The sequence below is a fragment of the Staurois parvus genome, unplaced genomic scaffold, assembly GCF_062004578.1.
Source record: "Staurois parvus isolate SC_StPar_1 unplaced genomic scaffold, SC_StPar_1.0 ptg000282l, whole genome shotgun sequence".
Classification (NCBI taxonomy): Eukaryota; Metazoa; Chordata; class Amphibia; order Anura; family Ranidae; genus Staurois; species Staurois parvus.
The window spans coordinates 7,240,585-7,265,902 of record NW_028318078.1 but is presented as its reverse complement, the minus strand read 5'-3'; the positions used below and the strand labels follow the sequence as shown (position 1 = coordinate 7,265,902).

Below are 25,318 nucleotides of genomic sequence, written 5' to 3'. Positions count from 1 at the left end.
AGGTCGGTGATGTAGTTTGGGGTAGTGTCATGGATAGCTTTGTACGTCAATATTTTGAATTTTATGCATTAAATATTAAATGGATGCACGCACATGTATATTTATTGATGTAAATTCAGTTATTTTGTCTTAAATGTATAATTTTGGGAAATTGTGTTTAAAACACAAGAAATAGGGTTGTATATTAATTTGCACATAGGTTGGTGAAACGCGGCACAATGAAGAGATGCATTGCGTACACCTTAACCTTTTTTGTGCATTAAGGGGTGCATGAAAAAAAAACGTAGGCAGGTGCAGTCTCTTTTCTCTACTGCAGGTGGTGCTAGATCCACAGTTGTATTAAAGAGGGAGAGGAAGTCAGAAGGAGCTTACTCCTCTATAGTTTCATGGGTCACTGTGAAGCGATCTGGTTGGATGCCGCTGTCCCATGTGACTCTGGTGGCCATCTTAGGTCAGGCAGAGTCTATTTAAGACCCTGACATCTGGGCTTAGCATGCATTTTGTGAGTGGACAGGATAGGGACAGGTAACCCATCTGTCAGGGAAAGTGACTAGCAGCAGGGAGAGGTTCTAGATGAGTGAGGACACGCCATTCTTCCTGAAATCCTCCCGCTTGGGTGCATTCTGGCAAGGCCGCATTTTGCCCTCTGGGACAGATGCTCTCAACACACTCAAGACCCGCTCAGTTCTACTTTGCCAGACATACTGTGAGTGTTCCCAGTTGTGTGCCTTCCCACTGAGCTGTTTGTGTCATTGAACTTTATCTTCAATAGAATTTCTGTTTATTGCAACTGGACTTTGTGTAATCACTGCACAACACTGCATCCACCCACAAACACAAGAAACAACCTACAGCATGCACCTTGTGGTACACTGCAGTACACATGTTGCCAACTACTGTAGTATTATCATTAGAATTCTATTCTAAATGGCAGACATTAGGGGCCTATTATGGCCCAAAGGAGTAGAAAATACCCCAACATCAGCAAGACAAAAAAATGCCTCAGGCTTGGTGGTGCATTTTATCAGTTGACTGTGGAATATTTAGTATCTTGGACAGATAGACTTATTGCACAGGTGGCAACCTATTCAAGTATCACACTTGAATGCACTGAGCTCCTGAGAGCGACTCATTCTTTCACAAATGTTTGTAGAAGCAGTCTGCATGCCTAGGTGATTAATTTTATACACCTGTGGCCATGGAGGTGATTGGAACTAAATTCAATGATTTGGAGGGGTGTCCCAATACTTTTGGCAATATAGTGTATCTTTGCAAAGTGAGGATTCATTTGCAAAGTGACCAGCCTATTTGCCTTTAGTAAATCGACCCAATGGCGCAAATGGGCTCCTATTCCAGTTTGACATACAGTATGTTTCCAGTGTTAAATGCAGCATAAATACATTGGAATTTTTACTACTATAGCTTTATTATAGTACTTTTTCTTATTTTGTCTATTACTAATATACAGTATTTGCCCATTTGTCTACTAAAAATGTTTGATCTTGGTGTCTTGTCATTTTGAACCACTATAGTTACCAACTTGAATCTTGCAGTATGGTCCTGATGTTTTGTGGTTTGTACCGTCCCGTGTACCTGTACTATGTCCTGAACCCAGTCTATACTGTGTTGTGGAAGGTATCTCAGATACCTGATCTAGTACAAATACATCAAATATGACAAGTTTCTTACTCACTGTAGTTCCTTACTGCCTTATCCTGAGGGTTCAGGTAAGGATGACGTATGTTGCCTTCAGCCTACATATTACATTTATGTTCTTTTTATTTGACTGCTTCAGATTTCCTAAGATGCAACTGGATACATTTACTAGTCATAAAGATTTGCATTGATATTTTTACCAAATGGAAAATGACATATCCTCCACTTTGTCCGGAGGTACCTGGCTTTTCACCATGGTACTACATAACAGCTGCAAAAACACACATCACCTGACCGGTCCTATTTAATTCCCCATAAGCCCCATGAGCAGCAGCTATACGGCCTGTGCTAAATTGATTTCTCTCATTGTCAGAAAGGATCAGAGTGTTCACAAAGTGAGGTTAAGGATATTCAATGCTAAAACACAGCTTGCTCTTATGGGATGGCAATTTCACAGTTCCCATAAATCTACAGGAATAAAGATATGTGATACTGCTGAATGTATGGAAGGAAAGTCTACTCACCACTGTTCACAGTGCATTGGATTTGCCAAATGGTGACTGCATAGAGACCTTATCCAGGGCCCTATGTGGGGATTATGCTGCACTAGGCATGCAAATATTGATGATACCCTTGTGTACAAGCTCCACATCAGTTCTCGTATGACTATTTTAATAAAACTGCTAGATTTGCTATTAGAGGCAGCATGGTGTTTGCGTTGTAAGCCATACAAAAGAATGGAGGGATGGTTTCATGTCTCTTTTCATCTAAAGAGTCTTTTGACACCTCTCAACATCTCCTGCGCCCCCTACCCTCGTACAGTTTTCTTCTTCAATTTAGCCACCAATATGCAGAGGTGGACAGAAGAGGGAAAACAGAAAAAAAATATTACTCCTCTAACCCTTCATGTTGCCCCTATAAATCTGCTTCCCTAGGCACTGACCAATGAGTGCCAATATGGATAATACAAAGTTACTACATGGGTTTTATTGATACTAACTTTATTGAAATAGCACAAAGTACCATGGTTCGGACTGGCCGTGTAGGAGACAAAGTATCTTGCAATAGCTGTCCAGCGCTGTCCTACCATACTTGGTGTGAACAGGCACTTAGACTGGGGTAATACACTGGGAAATACACACATTATACATAGCCACAGCTATAAGGTTGCATTCACACATGTTAAAGTAGAACTATAGACAAAACTTTCTTTTTTTATTTTGGATAGAGCAAGGGAGGGTAATAACCTCTATCAAATCTTTTTTTGCCTTCTAAGTCTCATTGCGGAGATTTTCCTTCACTTTTTATCCCATAGCCAAACAGGAAGTGAGGGAAAATTCCTGCAAATTTACCATTTTACTACCGCGCTATAACCGAATGATGGCTACAGTGCAGTAGTTGAGTTCTGGGAGGGCGTCATAAGACGTCCTTCCAGAACACAGCTCCCCGCGCGCCCCCAGTGGCGCGCACCCGACACTGTCTGTGATCACTGTATCCTTTGGACACTTCTTATCACATGACATGGTAAAAAGACAATCGCAGTGGCATTTTGCCACGTGATCAGCTGTGTTCAATCACAGCTGACCACTATGTAAATACATTTGCCAGTTATCGGCAGTACTTTCCTCACGCTGTCACAGTGTGAGGAAAGTACTGCCGATAACCGGCAACTGTCAAATCAGACCTCTGCACTGATAATCAGGGCACTGATTATCAGTTCCTTGATTGTCAGTGCAGCCCCAAAAGTGCCCATCAGTTCCCAACAATGCTGCCCATCAGTTCCCAACAGTGCTGCCCAGCAGTGCTGCCAATCTGTGTCCCTCAGTGCCACCAGTCAGTGCCCATCATTACCTCCTATCAGTGCTTCCACATCAATGCCTACCAGTGCTGCCTCATCAGTGCAGCCTGTTAGTGCCCATCAGTGTTACCCATCAGTGCTGCCTATCAGTGCAGCCTCATCAACGCACATCAATGAAGGAGAAAAATTACCTGTTTGCTAAATTTTATTATAGAAACAAAGAAAACCTTTTTTTCCCAAAATGTTTACGCTTTTTCGTTTATAGTGCAAAAAATAAAACACCTAGTGGTGATTAAATACCACCAAAAGAAAGCTCTATTTGTGTGAAAAAAATTATAAAATGTATTATGGGTACAGTGTTGCATGACCGCACAATTGTCATTCAAAGTGTGACAGCACTGAAAGCTGAAAATTGGCCTGGGCAGGAAGGGGGCAAAAGGGCCTAGAAGGCAAGTGGTTAAGGGAATTCCTTGGGACCCCCCAGGTCACCAGAACTAGTGTCCCCATTGGAAGATTTCCCCTCTATTACTTTTATGGGATTAACTCAAAATTTGGATCTTATTTTACTTTCACTTTCAATGATAATGGTAAAGAGGGCATAAAGAGAGGTTGAATCTCCCTAATGGAGGCACAGGCAGCAATAAAAACTGACAAACTTTCTAATCCCTCTCCACTCTACCCAGAACAAAAAAAAAAAGGGTTCTACTTTAATGGCACCCCAAATGCGGAAAGTAGATGCAGATGCGGCAACCAAAAACATGCGTCAAACATGTCAAAATGCGCCAAAAAAAATACACCTTCACGGAATGTGAAATGTGAATGTTGATCACCAACTGAGCTTTCAGTTTACCTTAAGCTTGACATCGATGGATAGAAATTCTCACAAAATAACGATCGACTTCTCACGAGTCGGACTGCTTTAAAATTTCTGTTCTATCAACACTGAAGCCAATTGGTGGCAGCACTGATCAGTGTATTCTGACAGCTGAGGAGTCACAGACGTCAGAATACAATAACGCAGCGGAAGAATTCCTTCATGGGGAAATCTGTTTTTTGGGGTTTTTTTTTTTTTTTTTGATCAGTCCATTAAATACATTCCAGGTATATCAAAACAAAAGGTGTACAAAGTTAAGGAGGGTTTTTTTTTTAACACAGCCACAGCCTGAATAGAACAGCCTGTCCCTGCCAGTATACTGAAGAGCAGGACCCTTGTTTACAGTAAATCAGCTGTTTTAGACCCAGCAATGTTTGATAGAAGTGTGGTGTAGTGCTGTATGTTCTCTAGAGATGCTGCAGAACCTGACTTGCGTAAACTGGCTATAGACATGCCCATCCATGTTGGATTCAATAAATCTGGTTTTAAATAATTCACCTTTTTGTGAGTGTGTATGAAGAGTTGTATGTTGGTTTTAGTAATGTTATTTTAATCCAAAGTGTATAAAAGAGAACTATCAGACTTAAACTACACCCAGTCTTTGGATACAGTGGCGAGGGATTAACCTGTCAAACAAAACCTGTTAGTTTTGATTGCTGTCTGTACCCCTGCTATAGAGATTTACCCTCCCTGTTTGTCCTGTTTACCTTTATCAAGCGAAAGTGGAAGATAAATTACAATATTTGAGTTGTCACTAGAACAGTGGAAATCTTCCAATGGTGACACTAGTTCTGGTGACCACGAGAGACTTCCTAACATTCTACAGATTTCATCTCACTTCTTGTTTTCTCTATGGTAAGTGAAGGGAAGTATCCACATTGGTACTTAGATGACATGGTTTGCAACCTTTCCTTGCTCTATGGAAAATGACAAAAACAAAAGTTTTGCCTTTAGCTCTACTTTTAAACACCAAAATAAATGGTTTAGTATGACAACCATACCTCCCAACAGTCCTGGATTGTTCCGCAACCATACCTTCCGCCACTGTCCTGTCTACAGGGGGGTCCTGCTCTGCCCCTGTACATTTCAGACAGAGCCCATTTGTATGCAGATTGCCACTGGATTTGCATATCAATGACCTAATGTGTGAATAATTTGGCCTCGTGATTTGCATATGAATGAGCTTTACTGGCTCATTCATATGACAAGAAGAGGAAAGTTACTCCTCAACTCCAGCTGAGTGAATTTAAAGGTGGGAAATGAGGAGTTCTGTAATGGAAGAGGGAGCTCTATACTGGAGGGAAGAGGGCTGTCCTGAAGAGGGAGATCTGTACTAGAGGATGTGGTCTATACTGGAGGGGAAGGGCGGGGGATTCTGTACTGTTAGAGAAGAAGGGGATCTGTATTGGTGGGGACGGAGGAAGTCTGTATTGGTGGGGGTGCCTGTAGTGGTAGAGAGGGAGGGGGTTTGTACTGGAGGGGAGGGGAAGTCAGTACTGCAGGTGGATTCCGCACTGGTGGGAAGGGAGGAGGTCTGTACTGGTGGGGGTGTCTGTATTGGTGGAGAGGGAGGGGTTTTGTACTGGAAGGGAAGTCTGTACTGCAGGTGGATTCTGTACTGGTGAGAAGGGAGGAGGTCTGTACTGGTGGGGGTGTCTGTACTGGTAGAGAGGGAGGGGTTTTGTACTGGAGGGGAAGTCTGTACTGCAGGTGGATTAACTACTGGTGGGGAAGGAGGGAGTCTGTACCAGAGGGAGTGGTCTGTACTGGTGGGGGGGAGCCTGTATTGGAGGGGGGGTTGTACTGGTCCCTACCAGGTGGCCTGTACTGCAGGGGGTCTGTACTGTTGTGGAGGGAGGGGGATCTGTACTGGAGGAGCGGTCTGTTCTGGTGGGGGGGGAGCCAGTATTGGAGAGGGGTTATACTGGTCCCTACCTGGTGGTCTGTACTAGAGGGGGTATGTACTGGTGGGGAGGGAGTGGATCTCTACTGTTGGGAAAGGAGGGGGTCTGTACTGTTAAGAATTCTGTACCAAGAAGGGACTGGTAGGAGGGGTTCTATACTGAAAAGGAGCTGGGAAGGGGGATGGTCTGTGCTGAGGGCAGGGGTAGCGTTGTGGGTGAAAGCTGTACTGGGTTGGGATTTTGGGCTGTTGGGGGGGCGGGGGTGGCTGTACTGGAGAGATACTGGCTTGGGGGGATTTGTGTTGACCGGAAAAAATGTATTGTTTGTATCTCTGTACACTGGCCTGTGTCTTGTGCAGTCCTGAACTCTACACTGTGTGTGTCCTCCACACTCCTGAGATAGCTAAATAAATATATAAAGAATATAAAGTGGAACTTCACCCTCTCTAACAACATTGACTATTTTTAATCCTTATGCTGCTAGCATTAGTAATTAGAAAGGAAAGTATATTATAATTACTTGTTTTAGACTTTTTTTTTTTTTTACACTTCTTCAGTTATTTTCTGATTTCCATGTCTAGGCAAATGATGTCATGTATCCCAGCCTTCAGGAGGGGAGGAGGGATTTTCTCAGCTAAGCTCCTGCCTGCATGCCTGAGCTAAGGGCAGATGGATTCCAGTTAGAAAATGCTACATGAATCATTCACCCTTACTCAAGATGGCCACAACCAGAAAAGCTAAAAAGTGATATTCAAAGTGATTTCTCAGCAAAATAAAGCATGGAGACATGAATGGATGGAGGGGATTTTTTCAAATATTAAAAATGAATCGAATAGCATTTTTTGGTTTGTGATGCTCAGATGCAGTGAAGTTCCGCTTTAATGAACAATACCTTCTTGAATGTGTTTCTGTCCATTTAATAAAAAATCTTACAGTGCCAGATGGGATTCTTATCAAAGCTGCTGCAGGAATATCAGTAAACCCCATCCATTTGACCATGCCCACGGCTTGCTGATCACACCAACTTTTGCTGTGGTGCACTACATGCAAAACATTTTGCCCCTTTAAAAATTGTCCCTTTTATCAAAGCCTAACTAAAGCTTTCTGTCATTTTAACTTTGTTTGAACCAAAGTGATCCAAATAAACTGTTACCTTCACTAACAGATCCACCTGCTGTAAATGCTGTATAAACTGTATGTAGCATTAGCTAAATACAGTATGTAATGCTGTTTGTGAACGTCCTGTTCCACTCCTGGAACAAAATTGAGTTGGGCTGTGTGCTGCTCAGCCATTCATAGGAAGCTTTGTATTTTCTGAATGAATACAAGGCTTCCTCTGATTTGCTGAGGTAGAGAGGCAGGTGGATAGTGTCGCCATCTCCTCCTCGGCTAGTCAGCGGAAGCCTTGTACTCCTTCAGAAAAGGCAAAGCTTCCTTTGAATGGCTGAGCAGCACTCAGTCCTACTCAATTTTGTTGTGGGAGAAGGACGGGCAGTGCCACTCCCAGTCCTGCTGCAGAACACAGCCATGTATTCAGTTTCTATAGCACTCACAGTGGGTGCAGGTTAGTTAAGTTTGGACCAGCTTGGTCCACATAAACTCATGACAAACAACTAGAATTTAGCTTAAGTTCAAAAGTTGGCAGATATGGAAAAACAGATACATGTTTTAAAGTCCTCTACATTTTCAAGTAAATAGTAAAATTGTAATAAATCATCTTTTAAAATCAGGTTACATGATCTTACATATTTGCTTCTTAAATTTAAAAGATGCTGCTTATGTGGGATACACACTATGGGAAAATCGGACAAACAATTGTCCGATTTTCCTTGAAGGTGCATATCATGATGTAACCGACAATGGTATTAACTTGTGCAATACTTTTCAAACTGCAAAAGCAAACGTTCTTTCTTTCTAAGTTCGCCACCTTCTTCCAGGTCGTTCTTTGCTTCTGATCTTGCACATTTTTTTCTATTCGATTATTTCCGTACAATTACTGTACACATTGAGCAAAAATCGGATGTTGTGTTCATGTACAATAAAACATTTTCTAGCTTGCTCCTTCGGTTTTTTCATTTGAATAGTCAGAATCAGCTGTCGAAAGCACTATTCTAACAATCAGATAATCAAGTGATTGTTACTCGTACAGAATTTGTTTTTAGATTTTATTATAGTGTGTACCCAGCTTTAGGAAGAGCGATTGCTGCAGAGGTCCAAGCTGGTAATGCTAGGAGGAGATTGAGTTGCAGGACACTCAGTAGACACAAAAATGCCTGGAAGCTGATTGTTTTCTGTGCAGATCCACTCCTTTTTTTGCACTCTCCAGTTTTAGTAAATCCTTCCCATAGAATCATTATGTTACCAGTCGAACTCTAAAAGTGGAGGTAGTGGTACTGATGCTGGTGCTGAAGGTTTAATCTCTAGTACAAAATTTGATCGATAGTGACACCAAATATGGCAGATTTGCTGCCAATGTATTCAGGTAGTACTACAACCCATAGGATCTGGTATCTAGATGAGGTCTGAGAGGTATTTTCTGATATATCAAGAGCCCAACCTGCAAAACAAGAATGTAAAAAGGCACAGTGATTACAAATAACGATTACTATAAATGAAAAAAAAAATTGCTTTTATTTCCACTTTAACTCGATTTTGGGTTGGGATTGTTAAGAAATTCTTTATGTGAAGCTATATGTAGCCCTGATGTGAAGATCTGATTCATGAGGCATCATTCTGCAAGCAGGTTGTGTTTTAGTTTGTCATACAAAAGATGGCCTTCACAGCAAGGAGCACATGGAAGGGCGACGCATGTCTACAGTCTGCCTTCCGCCCCCTACACTCCACCGAAACTGCCCTACTCAAACTCACCAACGACCTGCTAACCGCCAAAGCTAATGGCCACTATTCAGTGCTCCTACTCCTCGACCTCTCTACGGCTTTCGACATGGTTGACCACCCCCTCCTCCTCAAAAAACTACACTCTCTTGGCCTCAGAGACTCAGGTCTCTCCTGGCTCTCTTCCTATCTATCACAGCGCTCCTTCAGTGTTACCTATAACGCTGCCACCTCCTCTTCACTCCCACTCTCTGTTGGGGTCCCTCAAGGTTCTGTCTTCGGCCCCTTCTCTTCTCCATCTACACCTCCTCCCTTGGCCAATTGATACACTCTCACGGCTTCAACTACCATCTCTATGCCGACGACACGCAAATCTATCTCTCCACCCCTCACCTCACCCCTTCAGTCTCCGCCCGTATCACAAGCCTACTGAGTGACATATCGGATTGGATGTCACTCCACTTCCTCAAACTAAATCTTTCCAACTGAGCTCCTAGTTTTCCCCCCAGCCCGCGCCCTCCCCCCCCCCCGACTTCTCCATCAAGACCAACAACACCACCATCAGTCCCTTCCCTCAAGCCAGAGTACTAGGTGTCATCCTAGACTCCAATCTGTCAGCAAATGGACCTGGGGCTGGAAAGACAAACTCGTGTAGACTTCACCTCCGCAACATCTCCAAAATACGTCCGTTCCTAACCCCGGAGGCCATCAAGCAACTAATTCACTCCCTCATTATATCACGCCTCGACTACTGTAACTCCCTCCTCATCGGCTTACCTCACCGCAGGCTATCCCCGCTTCAGTCTATTTTGAATGCTGCAGCCAGACTCATCCACCTTACTAACTGCTCCGTATCCACCACCCCTCTCTGCCAATCCCTCCACTGGCTTTCGATTGCCCAACGGATAAAATTCGAAATGCTAACATTGACGTACAAAGCTGTTCATAATACTGCCCCAAACTACATCCAAATAACACCCAAAACATACTCTCTGCTCCTCACAAGACCTCCTACTCCCTAGTTCCCTGGTCTCCTCCTCCCATGCCCGTCTCCAGGACTTTTCCAGGGCTTCCCCCATCCTCTGGAACTCCCTACCCCAATCCATCAGACTATCACCTACTCTCCTCACCTTTAGGCGCACTCTGAAAACCTATCTCTTCAGGGAAGCCTACCCCGCCCTCAGCTAATTATTGAACTCCTCCACTCTTCCTACCACTCCATGCCCCACAGCTATTTCCTCCTGTACCACTCTCCCCTCCCTCCTAGATTGTAAGCTCCAAGGAGGAGCAGGTATTGTTACTGTACTGTCTCCCATTATTATGTACAGTGCTGAGCAAACTGTTGGCGCTATATAAATCCTGTATAATAATAATAATAATGTCAAACAATAAAAGAGAAATTCCCAGCTCAGCTTTCCAGCCAGCTTGCTGACAAACCGAATTAACCTGTCTAAAAGTATGCGTTAAAAAAAAAAGGGGGTTTAGTTAGCACACATTAGCATATACATTTGTAAGCTACAGAGCCTCGTCACAGCACCCCAGTATTCTGTAGTTCCTAACTCTACAAATTTTGAGAGCCCCCATAGTAGAAGCACATGTATATAATGGATAGACCAAGGGCAGGTGAACCTGAGGGAGCCCACCCCTCCTAAAAGGTACAGGAGCGCAGCGGTCTATAACTGGCCTTCACAGCAAGGAGCACATGGAAGGGCGACGCATGTCAAACAACAAAAGAGAAAAATTCTCAGCTCGGCTTGCCAGCCAGCTTGCAAACAAACCTAATTAACCTGTCTAACAGTATGCTTTAAAAACGGGTTTCGTTAGCACACATTTGCAAATACATGCGTAAGCTGCAGAGCCTCATCATGGCACCCCGATATTCTGTAGTTCCTAACTCTACAAATTTTGAGAGCCCCCCTAGTAGAGGCACATGTATATAATGGATAGATGTGTTTTAGTTTGTACATTGAACATTTGCAGCAAGAATAATCTAGTAGAGAAGCAACAAGTAATGAGCAAATGATCAACAAACAAAGCGCAATACTGCCACCCATGCTTTTACATCCTTGTTCTAGGAGAAATAACTTCAAGCAAACTCGTCCTGAGTAACATTTTGTCTATTACATACATTGATAAATATAGATTTATTAAAGTAATGTAAAACTCCTACCCTTATACTTCCTATTAAAAGATCTCTAGCTATTCCAATAGCTGTTAGGACAATAGGGATTATACATTCTCCAACTTCATGGAATTGTTGATGTTAATCATCGGATTTCCAGGGTGGTGTTTGCATCTAATTCGCCTGCTGATCCAGCTTTTGTCATTTGAATAGTTTACCATTCTGTTGTTAGGCAAATTATAAACTTATTTTCTGTGTATGTTTTGCAGAGGAAAAGGAAACAGAGTTCCCAGGACCAGGATGACGCTATCAGCGTGTGCAGCCTCGATAGGAATGACGTGAGTAAAGTATTATTATATCTGGTCTCAAAGAAAGTTGGTAATTGACATTACTTGAATGTACTTGTGATTTTGTAGGTACAGTTGTACAACATTATTGCCAATTTTTTTTCAGCAAAAATAGACACAGGTAAAGAATTCATACAAACATACTAAATGCTGGTATGATGTTAATTTAGCGTATCTCTATGCAAAATCTCTTAATTTATTTAATCTTGATGTATTTAATTTTTTTAGTTTTGGATAGATTGGGAATGGGTAAATGGGCAAAATTTGAATTTCTAATTTCTATCTGTCCCTGTTGGGAGGACTCACCACTTTATATGCATTGGTGACTGACTATTGTCACCAAGAATGAAAGTGCAATAAAATATCAAATTTGGAGTCGGCCCCAGAGCAAGGGTAAGTCAAAGTCTTCCAGTGGGGACAACTGTTCCAGGGACAACTCCCTAAAAGTTAATTACCTCACCGTGAGAGATTTCCTCTAATTTCTTGCTGCATCTCTGGGGCAGGAATTGGTGCTTCCTGTTCCTCTTTTGCTACTACTAGAGTTTTCCCCACCAGTTATTAGATCACTAGTTATCATTGGAGTAGCTTTGATATAAGGAAACAAAGTCCTATTCCTCTACCAAGATGGTTGCCTGCACACATTGGAGTTAGCAATAGGGAAAGGATCAGCTGCAGGGAGACCACACGTACAACTAGTTGTAGCAATTGTGCACACAGATGGACGTGGTCATCCTTCTTGCTAAGGATCCTCCATCTTGTATCTCTCTCCCTCCAATCCCCCCTCCCTCAGGAATGTGGTCTGTATGTATGCCGAGAGATCACAGGCATCAGGCCCAGCGGGATAGCTTCATGGTTATAAATCCCAAACTAGCTGGTGCCCGGGTGTCTGTTAGCTTCTCAATCTGAGATAATCGTAAAGCCATAAACCAGTCCTTCACTGGACTTCAAACACATTCCGAATAGCCGTAAAACAGACATCACATTTAAAACCCACTTTCCCATATAATGTCATATCTTGAGATAGGAAATAATTACCAGGAAACCAAGGATATATTCGGATAGCTCAGTTTAATGCGAGTCGTCTGATATCTTACACCCCTGGATTACGCATACCCGAGAGCAGAAAGCGATATCTCCTTAACCGTCCCAAGCAGATATGTCATATCTGTATCTGGACATTCAGAATATCATTCTGCAGATTATGCTACCCATGGATAGAATGTTACTTGTACCTAGGGAAGGTTATTGCCCATGGTACAACTTGGGAGGGATTTGGTCATAGCCTGAGTTCCCTGCCTACATCACCCCTCCCCAAATGAGGTGATTGGTTCTCTGCTGTAAGGAGACACCCTGCTGAGTTCCTAGAAAAAGGCTGTTATGTTTGGAGCAGTAAGTTGAAGAATTCTCCCTTTTAACATCGGAACCAACTTTGGGAGAAAAGGCACCCTTTTGCTCAGGACACTGGAATCTGCTTAACCCAGGACATCTTTTTCTGTAAATATTTTTATTGCACCCTTTTGACCTTTTTAGTAATAAATCCTATTATCTGAAAAGTGATGAACTGTTTCTAAAGCTCTTTAATGCAAACTAAGATTCTCTGTCCCTGAAGAGTGCTACTGTGTGTTTTTAAACCTCTATATACCTCTGCCTGCGGCGACCGTGTGTATACAGATGATTATTTAAACATCATAGTGTTATTGCTAATATTGCCGAGTTTCCTCCTTTTCTCTACAAAAAGGCGGTGGTGGCAGTGTGAAGGGTTAATTGCGTAAATAACCTGACCCAGTAACAATCGCTGTCAGGCTGCGGGTACATAGATTGTGGTCCATTAGCTGGAACATCTTTGTGCAGGGCACAGCATTGTTACGCACGTGACAGCATGGTTTTAGATTGGCTAGTCCTTCGGTCACGAGTTGGTGAGAAGGGCTAGAGTCTGACGCTGCGACCGTCACACTAGTGACTAGTCCTTTGCCTTCTGTTTTTTCTGTTTTGAGCATAGCTTTACCAGTGTAGGTCCCCTTTTAGGAAACACAGTTTTAATAATTCAGTAATGATGGGTGGATCATTCTTTAACTGTGTTTATTTTTTCTGGGTTTGGTTGCCCTGTTTGGCTTACTTTCTGTAACATATGGGGCATGAGCATTAGAAAAAATTTAGATGGGAAATGTTGTTTTAGATACTAAAGTCTAACATGGTCCCAACATGAGAGACCTATAATGATATACAGTATTTTTGGTAAATGCTTGTCACTAAAAGCAAAACGATGTGTTTCGAAGATATGGATTTCCAATTATTTTTTGTCCTCACTAGTTATAAATTCAATGTTTCGCATACCCTTCAATTGCATAAACTAATGGACACATAAGATGCAAGCTAGGCAACAGACATCTATAAAAGTTCTAGGGGTATGCATGGGGCTTTGGAAACCTGCATATGCCTTCAGCAGCCTCATAAACCTTCCTGTCACAGCCGAATGCCAGGCAAAGCTCCTACATTCCCATATAATGTTAGACCTTGTTGCCTTTTAAGTCCCTCGCCAAACATGTCCCTATTGGCCCATCATTATGATTGCTGACCCCTAACTCACTATTGTGTTCTGCAGTATTGTAGTGGCCAAAGAATAAAAACCACAGTCCACAGAAGTGCTAAATGTAGGATGTAGTGCTTCAGTGGAGCAAATATAGGCGTCATGGGTAAGAATAATGGCTCTTCTTTGGTAGCTAACTGCTTTTTAAATGCTTTTTGGATTACAATACCATTATAATAGTTCTGCACAGAGTTCGGACAGGCTGCAACTAACAACTTGCAGTGGGTAGGGCCCACCTCTATACAAAAGGGATTTTATAAAGCTATTACCTTGCTGTATTTTATAACGCTTAATTAAATTATACTTCTTTTTTCATGCAAGGTGCTATTCAACATATTTTTTTCTTCATATAATATAACTTGCACCAGATCAATATATTAGTATTTCATAGCTCAATGAGTCACATGCATTTTTTTTTCAGTTGCAACCTTAATTGAAAAGCGTTTAATCAAGATATACAGAAAGCTAAGACAATTACAGTGGTGACAATTTAAAAACAAATACAGTAATGATTGATATATATATATATATATATATATATATATATATATATATATATAAAATAAAAGGGCAGAAATATAAATGGTTAACATATTAGAAAGTTTACACATAGGTATTGGGTTTTTCATAATGAGCTGTAACACTGCAAGGGGAACAGGTAAACTGTGTTGGGAACAAAAGATAACAGGGATAGGAGGGAGAAAAAAATATGGAGAGGAAAGTAATTGGGAAAAGAAACCGGAGAGAGGGGGCAGACAGAGGGCGAGGGTCAAGAGAAGAGGGCGGTGCACAGTACAGGTTAACCACTTAATTTGTGTAAGCATTTAAACAAATTGAATTGGACGATTTCAGGAAGGGTCAACTAACTAGAGCAAAAATAATTGGAAGTTCTTCGTATCCATAAAGGGAATCCACACGCTTCAAATTATATTAAATTGAATTTTCTTGTTATGAAGCGAGTCATCATTATTGGCTGTGTAATAGTAGGAATGAAAACAGCACATAAAGCTGAGTTGTAAAGAGTTTTCCTGTCCAGTAGAGACCTCAGTGCTGTAGTATACTTTTCTTTGTATTCTACTGCATATGGATTCTTTCCTTTTTTGCATCATATGTATATTATGTCCTCATATATGCAGTCAAATATTCCCAATTAAACACTTATCTGTCTAAAATATAAATTGTACAACCGTTGGCTCCATCATGTGTCCATCAAGCACTAACATATTGTCATGTGCAGATTAAATATAAGTTTGGCGATCACTCTTGGTGGGAGCAATGGACATGGGTGTGTTGGACTGATGGAGGCCCGCACCATTGTGCTATGTGCTGAGAGCAAAGGTCCAGCTCTCTAGCATACTGCTAGCACAAGTTATTTAACTCTTGCTGCAGCAAATAGTTCTGTTAAAATTTAAAAAAGGAGCTTACAATTACATTACTGTAATGCTGTAGGAAGCTTTCATATTAGTTTTAAAAACTTCTTCAAAAACCTGTGTTACACATAATAATGACTTATTTTGCTTTCCTTTAACTGGCAAATCTCAGGATGTGTTTCCATTTTGGCTCCCAAATGATTATTTTTACAAACTTCTGGGATGTCAGGAGTACAAAACTGTATCATTTGTGTCATCCTAATTTTGTATTTTTCAGGCTCACATAGAGAGAGAAAGCTTGGAGGTTTCAAAGATGATCTGGAAACATCATTAGTGAGATGTTTTTACAGCCAATCAGTGCTTTGAAATATGACATTATGACAGATGTTGAAGCTTTATGTTTGTAGACAATGGACAGTTGGCTGCAATGACCGGAGGTTGCATACATAGGGGAGACATTGTGTCTCATCCATACAATTCAAAGCATTTACAGAGGAAATCTTAGGGGTTGATATACTAAAAGCAAATAGACTGTGCACTTTGCAAGGAAAGTTGAACTTTGCAAGGGAACTTCCCCAGAGCTTAGCGAATGTAGTGAAGTTTCACTTTGCAAAGAATACCCAATCTTGTGCAAGGGAAATATATAAAATAACAGCATTTGTGGTTGCATATGATTACCCAATCTTGTGTAAGGGAAATATATTAAAAAAAAACAGTATTTTTGGTTGCACGATTGAAAGATGGAAGTCAGCTGAACTTCAGCTCTGAGGAAAATTTACCTTGCAAGGTGAACAATCTATTTGCCTTTAGTAAATCCACCGTTTGCGTGTAAATAGCACTGCTGAGGACTATTGTTAGTACATTGGGTGCTTGTCCACTGCATCGTTATTATGCTGGAACATGAATTTCTATAGGTTGAGAAGTGCTGTGTTGGTGCAGTGATAATTTCTTAATCAGTTTACATACTTTTTAAAAAATTGTATTCATTTTAAACTGATGACAGAAGAAAAATTCTATATGACCAAACATTTATGGGTACCTGACCATCATATCTATATAAACTTTTTTGACATCCCATTCCAAAATCATGGCCATAAATTTAAATTAGCCTTCCCCCCCCCACTCTTCTGGGAAGCCTTTCCACAATATTTTGGAGAGTATTCTTAGGAATTTGTGCCCATTCAGCAAAGAAGCATTTGAGATTGGGTAACTTATTAGTAGTAGTTTCATAGTTGTGGGCTGACCACAGCACTCCTAGATTACACCGTAAAGTGGACATTCAGCCTCTTCCACAACTTCCCTCCACTCTACCGCAATGAACTGCAGAGGGGCTTCTTTTTTTTTTTTTTTCAATAAAAATATTCGGCCCTGCCTCCCCATGCATGTCATTCGCCTTTAGACGAATGATGCATAAACTGCCCGCTGTGCCTCCCGGGATTTCTACGTTACACATTCCAGGGGCCATAGCCTTTTGTAGAGGAAAGGAGGAGGGGGCAGGATATGCTAGATGGGTCAGTATCTGAAATGTGCAGATACCACCTAAAGGTGAGCGTCGGCCGTAGGTCCGCTTTAAAGAATATGCTATCCCAGCATCATTTCATGTTCCGGATATGTGCCTTGTGTTAAAAAGTATCCTGTTCTCTTCGTATTGCTTCCCTTGTGTGAAATCCCTGGTGATCCTGCCAGTCCTCCTGCTTTTCTATTTTAAACTGACATGTTAGGCATGCGAGTACATCCTTTCCAGCATTGACAGTTTTTTTGCAGTGCTCTGAGAACCTGCCTGTTCAGTGATCAGGTTTGTACGAACAGGCCCCCTCCCCCTTTCCCGTACAGCCATTCACTGGGAAGATTAGTGTGCTGCTGTTTTTCCTCCCCCAACTCTCCAAGCCCCTTACGCAGTTGAGAACAGAGTTAATGTGATCACTTATGGAAAAAAAAAAAGGTATTTATATTATATGTATTCGCGTTGAAAGCAAACGTGATGTAACAGTCTTTTGCATAACATTTGGGAAGCCTCGCTTTCATTATTCACTGCATGTGCTGCTAGCAATACAGAGTCACGTCAGAGCTTATTGACCTTCAAAGAGGGCAAATTGTTGGTTCCCACTTAGCTGGTGCCTCTGTGACTGAAGTTGCCAATTTATTTGCCATGTCGCATGGTACAGTATCAAAGGTTATGACGGCATATACAGTTTCCGGGAAAATGTTGTCTGATGAGCATAAGTGCAGTCGACATGGTCAACTGATTGAAAGAGACAAAATGACATTGCACAGGATTGTGACCCGGAGTAAGAAAAAAAACTGCTGTATACATGACTGCAGAGCTCAATCTCAGTCCCATGAAGACTGAAAAACATGTAGTCATTATTTTTATATATATATATATATATATATATATATATATATATATATATATATACACACATACAGTTAGCATATTCAAGCTATAGTTATATAATAGATATGGGTTGAAAGTGCACACTCTCAGGTTTAATTTGAGGGTATGCACATCCAAATTGGAGGAAGGGTTTAGGAATTACAGCTCTTAAGAGTAGCCACCCTCCATTTTTAAAAGGACCAAAAGTAATTGGACAATTGCATATAATCATAAATAAAATGTTCACTTTTAATATTTTGTTGAGAATCCTTTGCTGGCTTTAAATCCTTTAAAGCTCTTTCATGGCCAGGTGTGGGCTACTCCTTCGTTAATTCTTCATCAATTAAGCAGGTAAAAGGTCTGGAGTTGATTCTAAGTGTGGTATTTGCATTTGGAATCTATTAATGTGAACCTACATCATGCAGTCAAAGGAGCTGTCCACGCAAGTGAAACAGCCATTGTAAGGCTTCAAACACGAAACAAATCCATCAGAGAGATAGCAGCAACATTAGGAGTGGCCAGTTTAACATTTTGGTACATTCTGAGGAAAGAAGAACGCACTGGTGAGCTCAGCAACATAAAAAGGCACGTCCACAGAAGACAACAGTGGTGGATGATCATAGGATCCTCTCTATGGTAAAGAAAAACCCATCCACAACATCCAGACAAGTGAAGGTGGGCGTATCATTGTCAAAGTCTACAATCAAGAGAATACTTCATTAGAGCAAATACAGAGGGCTCACCACAAGGTGCAAACCATTCATAAGGCTGAAGAAAGAAAAGCCAGATTAGACTTTGCCAAAAAGCAGCTAAAAAAGCCAGACCAGTTCTGGAAAAGCATTCTTTGGACGGATGCCAGACCAGTTCTGGAAAAGCATTCTTTGGATGGATGAACTAAGATTAATCTGTACCAGAATGATGGGAAGAAAAAAGTGTGGGGAAGGCTTGGAACAGCTCATGATCCAAAGCATACAACGTCATCTGTAAAACATGGCGGAGGCAGTGTGATGACATGGGCATGCACGGCTTCCAGAGGCACTGGGTCATTGGTGTTGATGTGACAGAAGACTGAAGCAGCCGGATGAATTTTGCAGTGTTTAGAGATATACTGTCAGCCCAGATTCAGCCAAATGCAGCAAAGGTGATTGGACGGCGCTTCACAGGACAGATGGACAATGATCCAAAACACACTGCAAAAGCAACCCAGGAACTTTTTTAAGGAAAAGAAGTGGAATATCCTGCAATGGCCAAGTCAATCACTTGACCTCAACCCAACTGAGCAAGCGTTTCACTTGCTGAAGGCAAAACTAAAGACAGAAAGACCCACATACAAAGAACATCTGAAGACAGCTACAGTTAGAGCCTGGCAAAGCATCAGAAAGGAGGAAACAGTCTTTGGTAATGTCCATGGGTTCCAGACTTCAGGCAGTCATTGCCAGTAAAGGATTCTCAACAAAATATTAAAAATGAACATTTTATTTATGATTATATTCATTTGTCCAATTACATTTGAGCCCCTGAAAATGGAGGGACTGTGTATAAAAATGGTTGCAGTTCCTAAAATTTGTACTTGATATTTATGATCAACTCCTTGAATGAAAGCTGAAAGTCTGCACTTCAAATTCATTTGGATTGTTTTGTTACTTATATATGTAAATGTACATTGCCATTCATTTCTATTTTAAACAGAATGAATTGTTTAAGGTAATCGTTCACATATACTTTAACGGTATATTAGAAAAGAAAATAATCTTTTTTTGATATTGGACTTTATTTGAGGTTATTGACCACACATGCATGATGTACATACTGTGTATCACAGGATCTCAGCTAATGCCACATGTAATTATAGCAATCACTTCTGAAAGTTCAACAAAATAAACTTAAAGCTGAACTCCAGGCTCCAGCGAAATTTATGATTGCAGATCCCTCTCTCTAAGTTGCTGATACAATTTAAATCCTAGTGCCTTACCTTTCTTGTAATGGTAGATCTTCTGCCCCAGTGACATCATAACATCCCCTGGAAATCTGTGCTGTTTCCTGGCGGTGGGAGGAAGACTTTCTTTTTTGTTGCGGTCACATCCATGCAGGGAAAGAAGACTACATTTCCCATGATGCAAGGGGAAATGTAGAAAGTGAAGGGGGAGCGGAGGGCAGGGTTTGTGCTGAAGACTGGAACTCATAGCCAACTATTGTACTTATACACACAGTTGGCGTGGCTCAGACCAAGAGTCTCAGACTCCCAAGCCCTCCCACTACAGCGAGCGAGGACGCAATTACGTCACTGCTTGATATAAAGAACTACAGCAGGGCAGAGACAAGACCGGTGGCCAGGAGGATACACAGCATTGTGGCCACTGGTCTTGCAACCCGGATATCACAGAAAATGAAGCCATTATTTAAAAAATGCACATTGGACACAGTAGAGAAAGAAACAACAAACATTCTCCATCAAGGTATGAAAGCACCAGTAATGACAGGCAATAAAACTTATGGCTGGAGTTCTACTTTAAAAAAAATAAAAATTAAATCTTATATCAAGTATATTTTTAGGTTTCTGAAAAGAAATAGTCTCTTAGACATATGAATATATTATATTAGCAGTAAATGCAGAAAATTATAGAAGTGTTTCATAGTAACCGATAAGGCCCAAGGCCCATATTTTGCAAACATCTAAGGAATATGTAAGATTATGAAACTGAAATGTTGTATAAAACTTGATCACTCTTAAAGAATTATTAATGCATGCATGAAACATCTTATCTGTCAGTCTGTCATTGTAAATCTCTTAAAACCGTATTATCATGTTGAAAAAATGTGTTTGTGGGAAAAAAAAATTGTTTGTAAATGCAAATTGCACAGTGTGTCACTAGACAACTAGACAGCCCCGGGCACAGGTATCTTTTTTTTAAAAAGAGAACATCTTACCTGTACATACTGTTCAGTCATTTTAAATGACTAGCATGAACCTCAGGCTAGTACCTGAATCATCTCACTTGTTCTTGATATACTGCAAAAATTCAGGGATAACATTTTGGAACAGAGAAGTGTAAGGCTAGTTGTTAAAGCATTACTGCAGTTATTTATTTATTTGGATAAAGTGGGGAAGAATTTTCATTTCTTTCAGGTTTTTAGCTCTGCTTTGACTCTTTTGGAGAAAAGTTTCACTCACTTCCTGTGTTTGTGACACCTGTACAAGAAAAGGGGCATGCATGGATGCATCAGAAAATGAAAGTAACAAAATAAGGAAAGCTTCCCTTTTCATATGACTGCCCTGACTGCCCCAGATTCCATGGGACTGTCTGTAGTCTGGACTTTGTGTCCTGCAGCCATATGCTGGAGCGCTTTATCCAGCACCCAGCTTCACCTCTGTGCAGCGACATGAGCCCCTGACCGACAGAGTCTGCATAGAGCTGGCAGCAAGAAGAGGAGGGAGAGGGCAATAGCCAAGGATTTAGACTTCTGTACATTGTTCTTCTGTAAGTGTTGTCCACTGACACTAATATATACCCCCAGCAGGGCACTATTCTTCTTCCCCACCCCCCTTCTGGGTACTCTTGTTCTCCCCCACTCCCAGGTGGGACTATTGTCCCTCTCACCCCTGTTGGGTACTATTGTTCCTTCCCAACCCAATTGAGTGCCAATATTCTTTTCTGTTCTCCCCTATCCTCTTCTCGGCACTGTTGTTTTCAGGCACTTCCCACTGGGCATTATTGCCCACTTCCAACCTCTGCTGGGCACTATTGTTCCTCCCTAACACTGATGTGCACTACTGTCCCATTTTCCCCCACTGAGCACTATTTTTCTTCCCCTCTCCCAACTAAGCACTTATGTTCCTCTCTACCATCCGTTGAGCAACATTGTTTTTTTCCACCCCTCTCTGGGCACTATAGTTACCTTTTATTCGCCTCTCAGCATTTGCCCCACATACACACACACACACACACTCGCACGTTTGTTTCTCCAGCTCCCACTGGGCACTAATGTTGCCATCACTAAGCCCTGTAGTTCCTCTAGTTCCTCCCCAATTCCCCCACCCTCTGCTAGGCACTATTGTTGTAAGACCACTATAGTCTCAACTTAACCCCTGTTGGACACTTTTTGTTTCCACCCAAAATCTGCATAGCACTAATGTTCCCCCCACTCCCTGCTGAGCACCAATGCTCCCCAGGCATCTATGTTGCCCCCTCACTCTCTATTGAGCACCAGTCCACCCTTCACCCACCCACACACTGGCATAAATGCTTCTTTCTTTTTTCCTCCCACTGACCAACAATGTCAGGGCATTCTTTCTCCCACAAACACTAATGCCTACTATTTTTTTCTTCCCACTGACTACTGAGCACAGTAGTTATGGAGTATTTAGTAGAGACATGGACTGAAGGCTGTGTAAAGTGTATACAGTATGTAGGCTCAGACCATATTTAGGCTACATACCCCAAATTCAGCACAATTTAGCCACACCCTTTTGAAGTGTTGCACACTGCTTGTCTTCTCTTACCCATAGATGGTTCTAACCCTTTCCTACTTCATATAAAACTACAAAATAGTTCTATATATATTTTACAGTTAAACCTATCACTAAACAAATATGATGGCTCTGATTGACAGCCTACTAAAGACTAAAAAGTACTTTGTGGCACTCACTTGGAACAAAGACAAAGATCAAGAAATCAAATAAAAGTCAAAAGACTTTCTCTGCATACTTTTTCTGGGTCAATGACTCAAAATACTGGGGAAAACAGTAGAGCATGACCGCCAGATAACTAGTATTTTTAGGGAGGTTAAGCAATGGCAGACTCCATGTTTTTTCTGACAGGTTTCCTGTAATATTTGTGTGTCTTTATGATCACAAGTACAAATGCCTAAGGGTCAGCTGCTCCACACTTTACTTCATTCTTCACATTCCCATTAGATATGGCTTCCTAGACCGATGAGCCTTTTATAGAAAATATGATTCATCTGAAGACACTAGATCCAGGTCTTGCCTGCCGTAACACTTCCGCCCACATGTATCTCACCCTTAGGACATAACTCTGGTTCTATAGCCAACCGTGTCTGGACTTTTTAATGTTCTAGAGTTTATCCTGCTTGTCTTTTGCACTTTTACAAAACTTCAGATGAACCCGCCCTGTGTACAAGTTTTAAAGCACAATATGGGTTATCATTGGGCTTTTGGAACGATTATGACACAAATGTTGTGACGTTTTAACTAATGGTGAGAAATGTCACTTTGTAAATTGCAACAAAGCACAGTGATTTTAATCAAATAGCTTCTCTGCATTCTTTTGCCTGTGGTCAGAAGTCACCTGGAATACGACACAACAGCCTTATGCCCCAGAGAGCTGAGTGACATTGAGTATAATACATTCACACCTATAGGATTTCTTTGTCATGCAGGAGGCAAGTTCAATGAATATCTACAGATGCAAGTGAGACCCGTGGGATGTAGCTGGTATGGTTGCCTGTCTTGCCTTTTTCAAGTTTTTACTTACTCTTCCAATTTATACTAGCATTTAAACTGTGTTGGGTAGAGAGGGAAGGATAATGATTTTTGTCAAGAATTTATTGTTGTCTGTCATTCCATAAGGGAGATCTGAGCATACTACTCCACCTCATACTCAGAATGTGAGAAAGCCAATACGTACATCCACCAACTCTTTTTGAGAACCAGTGCGTAGACCCATAATGATAGGAGTGGGGACAAATAACTTATTGCTGTGCATTCATAAACATTCACCATTGTAACAACCATAACAGTAGCTGCTTATACCAAGAGTAATGCCCTGTACACACGATGAGAATATCGGATAGAAAAAATAGCTTTCAGAAGGATAATCTGATCGTTAGTATACAGCTTTCAATAGCCGATCACGACAGTTCATGTGACAATATCCATCCAAGCATGAAAATCTTTCTTGTACATTAACAAAGCGAAAGATTTTAATTTATCTGGTACTGTATTCGTATGAAAAAAACAAGGGACCAAGAAAAAACAAGGGACCAAGACCACGCATGCTCGGAAATGAAAGAATACTATACAATACAATACATTACATCACTTCCAAAGTTGTATTCTGTTGTACAAGAATTTTCGTAACTTAAATATCCTCTTCATTTTTGATCTGAGGCTAGCATGCAAAAAAAAAAAATGGATGACCATTCATCCAATATTCTCATCGTGTGTACCAGACAAAAGTATTGACCATTTTCACAAGAAAAGTATTATTATTGTTATCAATATTGTTCATAGTAAGACTATATAAAGTAGTATTTATTAAAGCCCAACTTCATGAAAAATAAAAAAAATCCACCCTTGCATTGAGCCCACTTCTGCACTGCAAGGGTTAATTGCTCATTATGATAGGGGCAGAGAGTTGAGGAGAAAATACTTACCTTACTCCTCGCTCCAGCAGGCTCCGTCCAGTGCTGCGGCTGCCCCCAACTGTGTACGTGACGATGCCAAGGCTCCACCCACAGATCAGAGCTTCAAGCGGAGGAGGAGTGCGCCAGAGCCCGTCGGAGCAGGGTATAAGGTTAGTGATACAGCCTGTTCTGAAATGCCCTAGACATAGCAAGAAATGAACCCTTGTAGTGTTGGGTGGGGGGTTATACGAGGCTGGATTTTTTTTATTTTCATGTAGTTGGGCTTTAAATTAATTTCATATGATAAATATTTGGGAGGGTCCGTGAACAGTCTGAAACTTAATGATGGGGTTATTCAGCTGAAGAGTTTGGGGACTTCTGCTTTAAAGAGTTGTGATAATGTGCAAAGTGCAGTAACCCTCACAATAAAAGCCATCAAGGCACTGAAACACGATTGCTGATTGATTGTTTGGGGCTAGCATACTTCCTTTTTTGCTCAGTTGCCTTCACCTTACTAAATAAGTTAAGTAAGTAAGTGAAAAATAAACTATGGCATTCACTTTGTTTACATAACAATAAAGCGGAGTTCCACTTACCTTGGCAAAAAATAAAAGTCAGCAGCTACAAAAACAGCCACTTACCTGTCCCTTGGTCCCGCGGTGTGTCCCTCACAGCCCGTTTCACTGGCTGTCCTGTATTCCAGGAGGCCAGCATCTTCAGTGTGGGCACCCAGCTGTGATAACTTGTGGCTTCACAGCCGGGTACCCACTGCGCATGCGCGAGTAGTGCTACGCTTCATGAATGGTCCTGTAGTCTTCTGGGACCTGTCACGCGTCCCAAAAGACTACAGGGAGGGAGGACACCTTCTGCTTCTGATCGCCTAGGCGATCGGACCGGAAGTGAGAGCGAGTACCTGTCAAATTTGGGTACCCACTCCCCCACCCCGCCTTCCCAAAGGTGCCAATCCTTAATGGGGAGTGGGGGAGCAGTCCTTAAAGCGGAACTTTCCCTTTTGGGTGGAGCTCCGCTTTAACATCATGGGTTATTGATGTAGTAGCTTAGTGGTTATCACTCCTGCCTTG

At 41.5% G+C, this 25,318-nt stretch overlaps 1 protein-coding gene across 4 annotated transcripts in view; it reads left to right on the top strand.

The window, feature by feature from the left end:
- Positions 1–25,318, top strand: part of ARHGEF3 (Rho guanine nucleotide exchange factor 3) — a 442,548-nt gene that overhangs the window by 240,479 nt on the left and 176,751 nt on the right. For 2 of the 4 annotated variants that reach the window (XM_089681894.1, XM_089681895.1), the window contains 2 exons: positions 11,459–11,527; positions 24,287–24,406. In XM_089681894.1, coding sequence (XP_089538020.1) covers positions 11,459–11,527; positions 24,287–24,406 — 189 coding nt within the window. The remainder of the gene's footprint in view (positions 1–11,458; positions 11,528–24,286; positions 24,407–25,318) is intronic. The other 2 variants (XM_089681897.1, XM_089681898.1) reach the window with 1 other exon arrangement.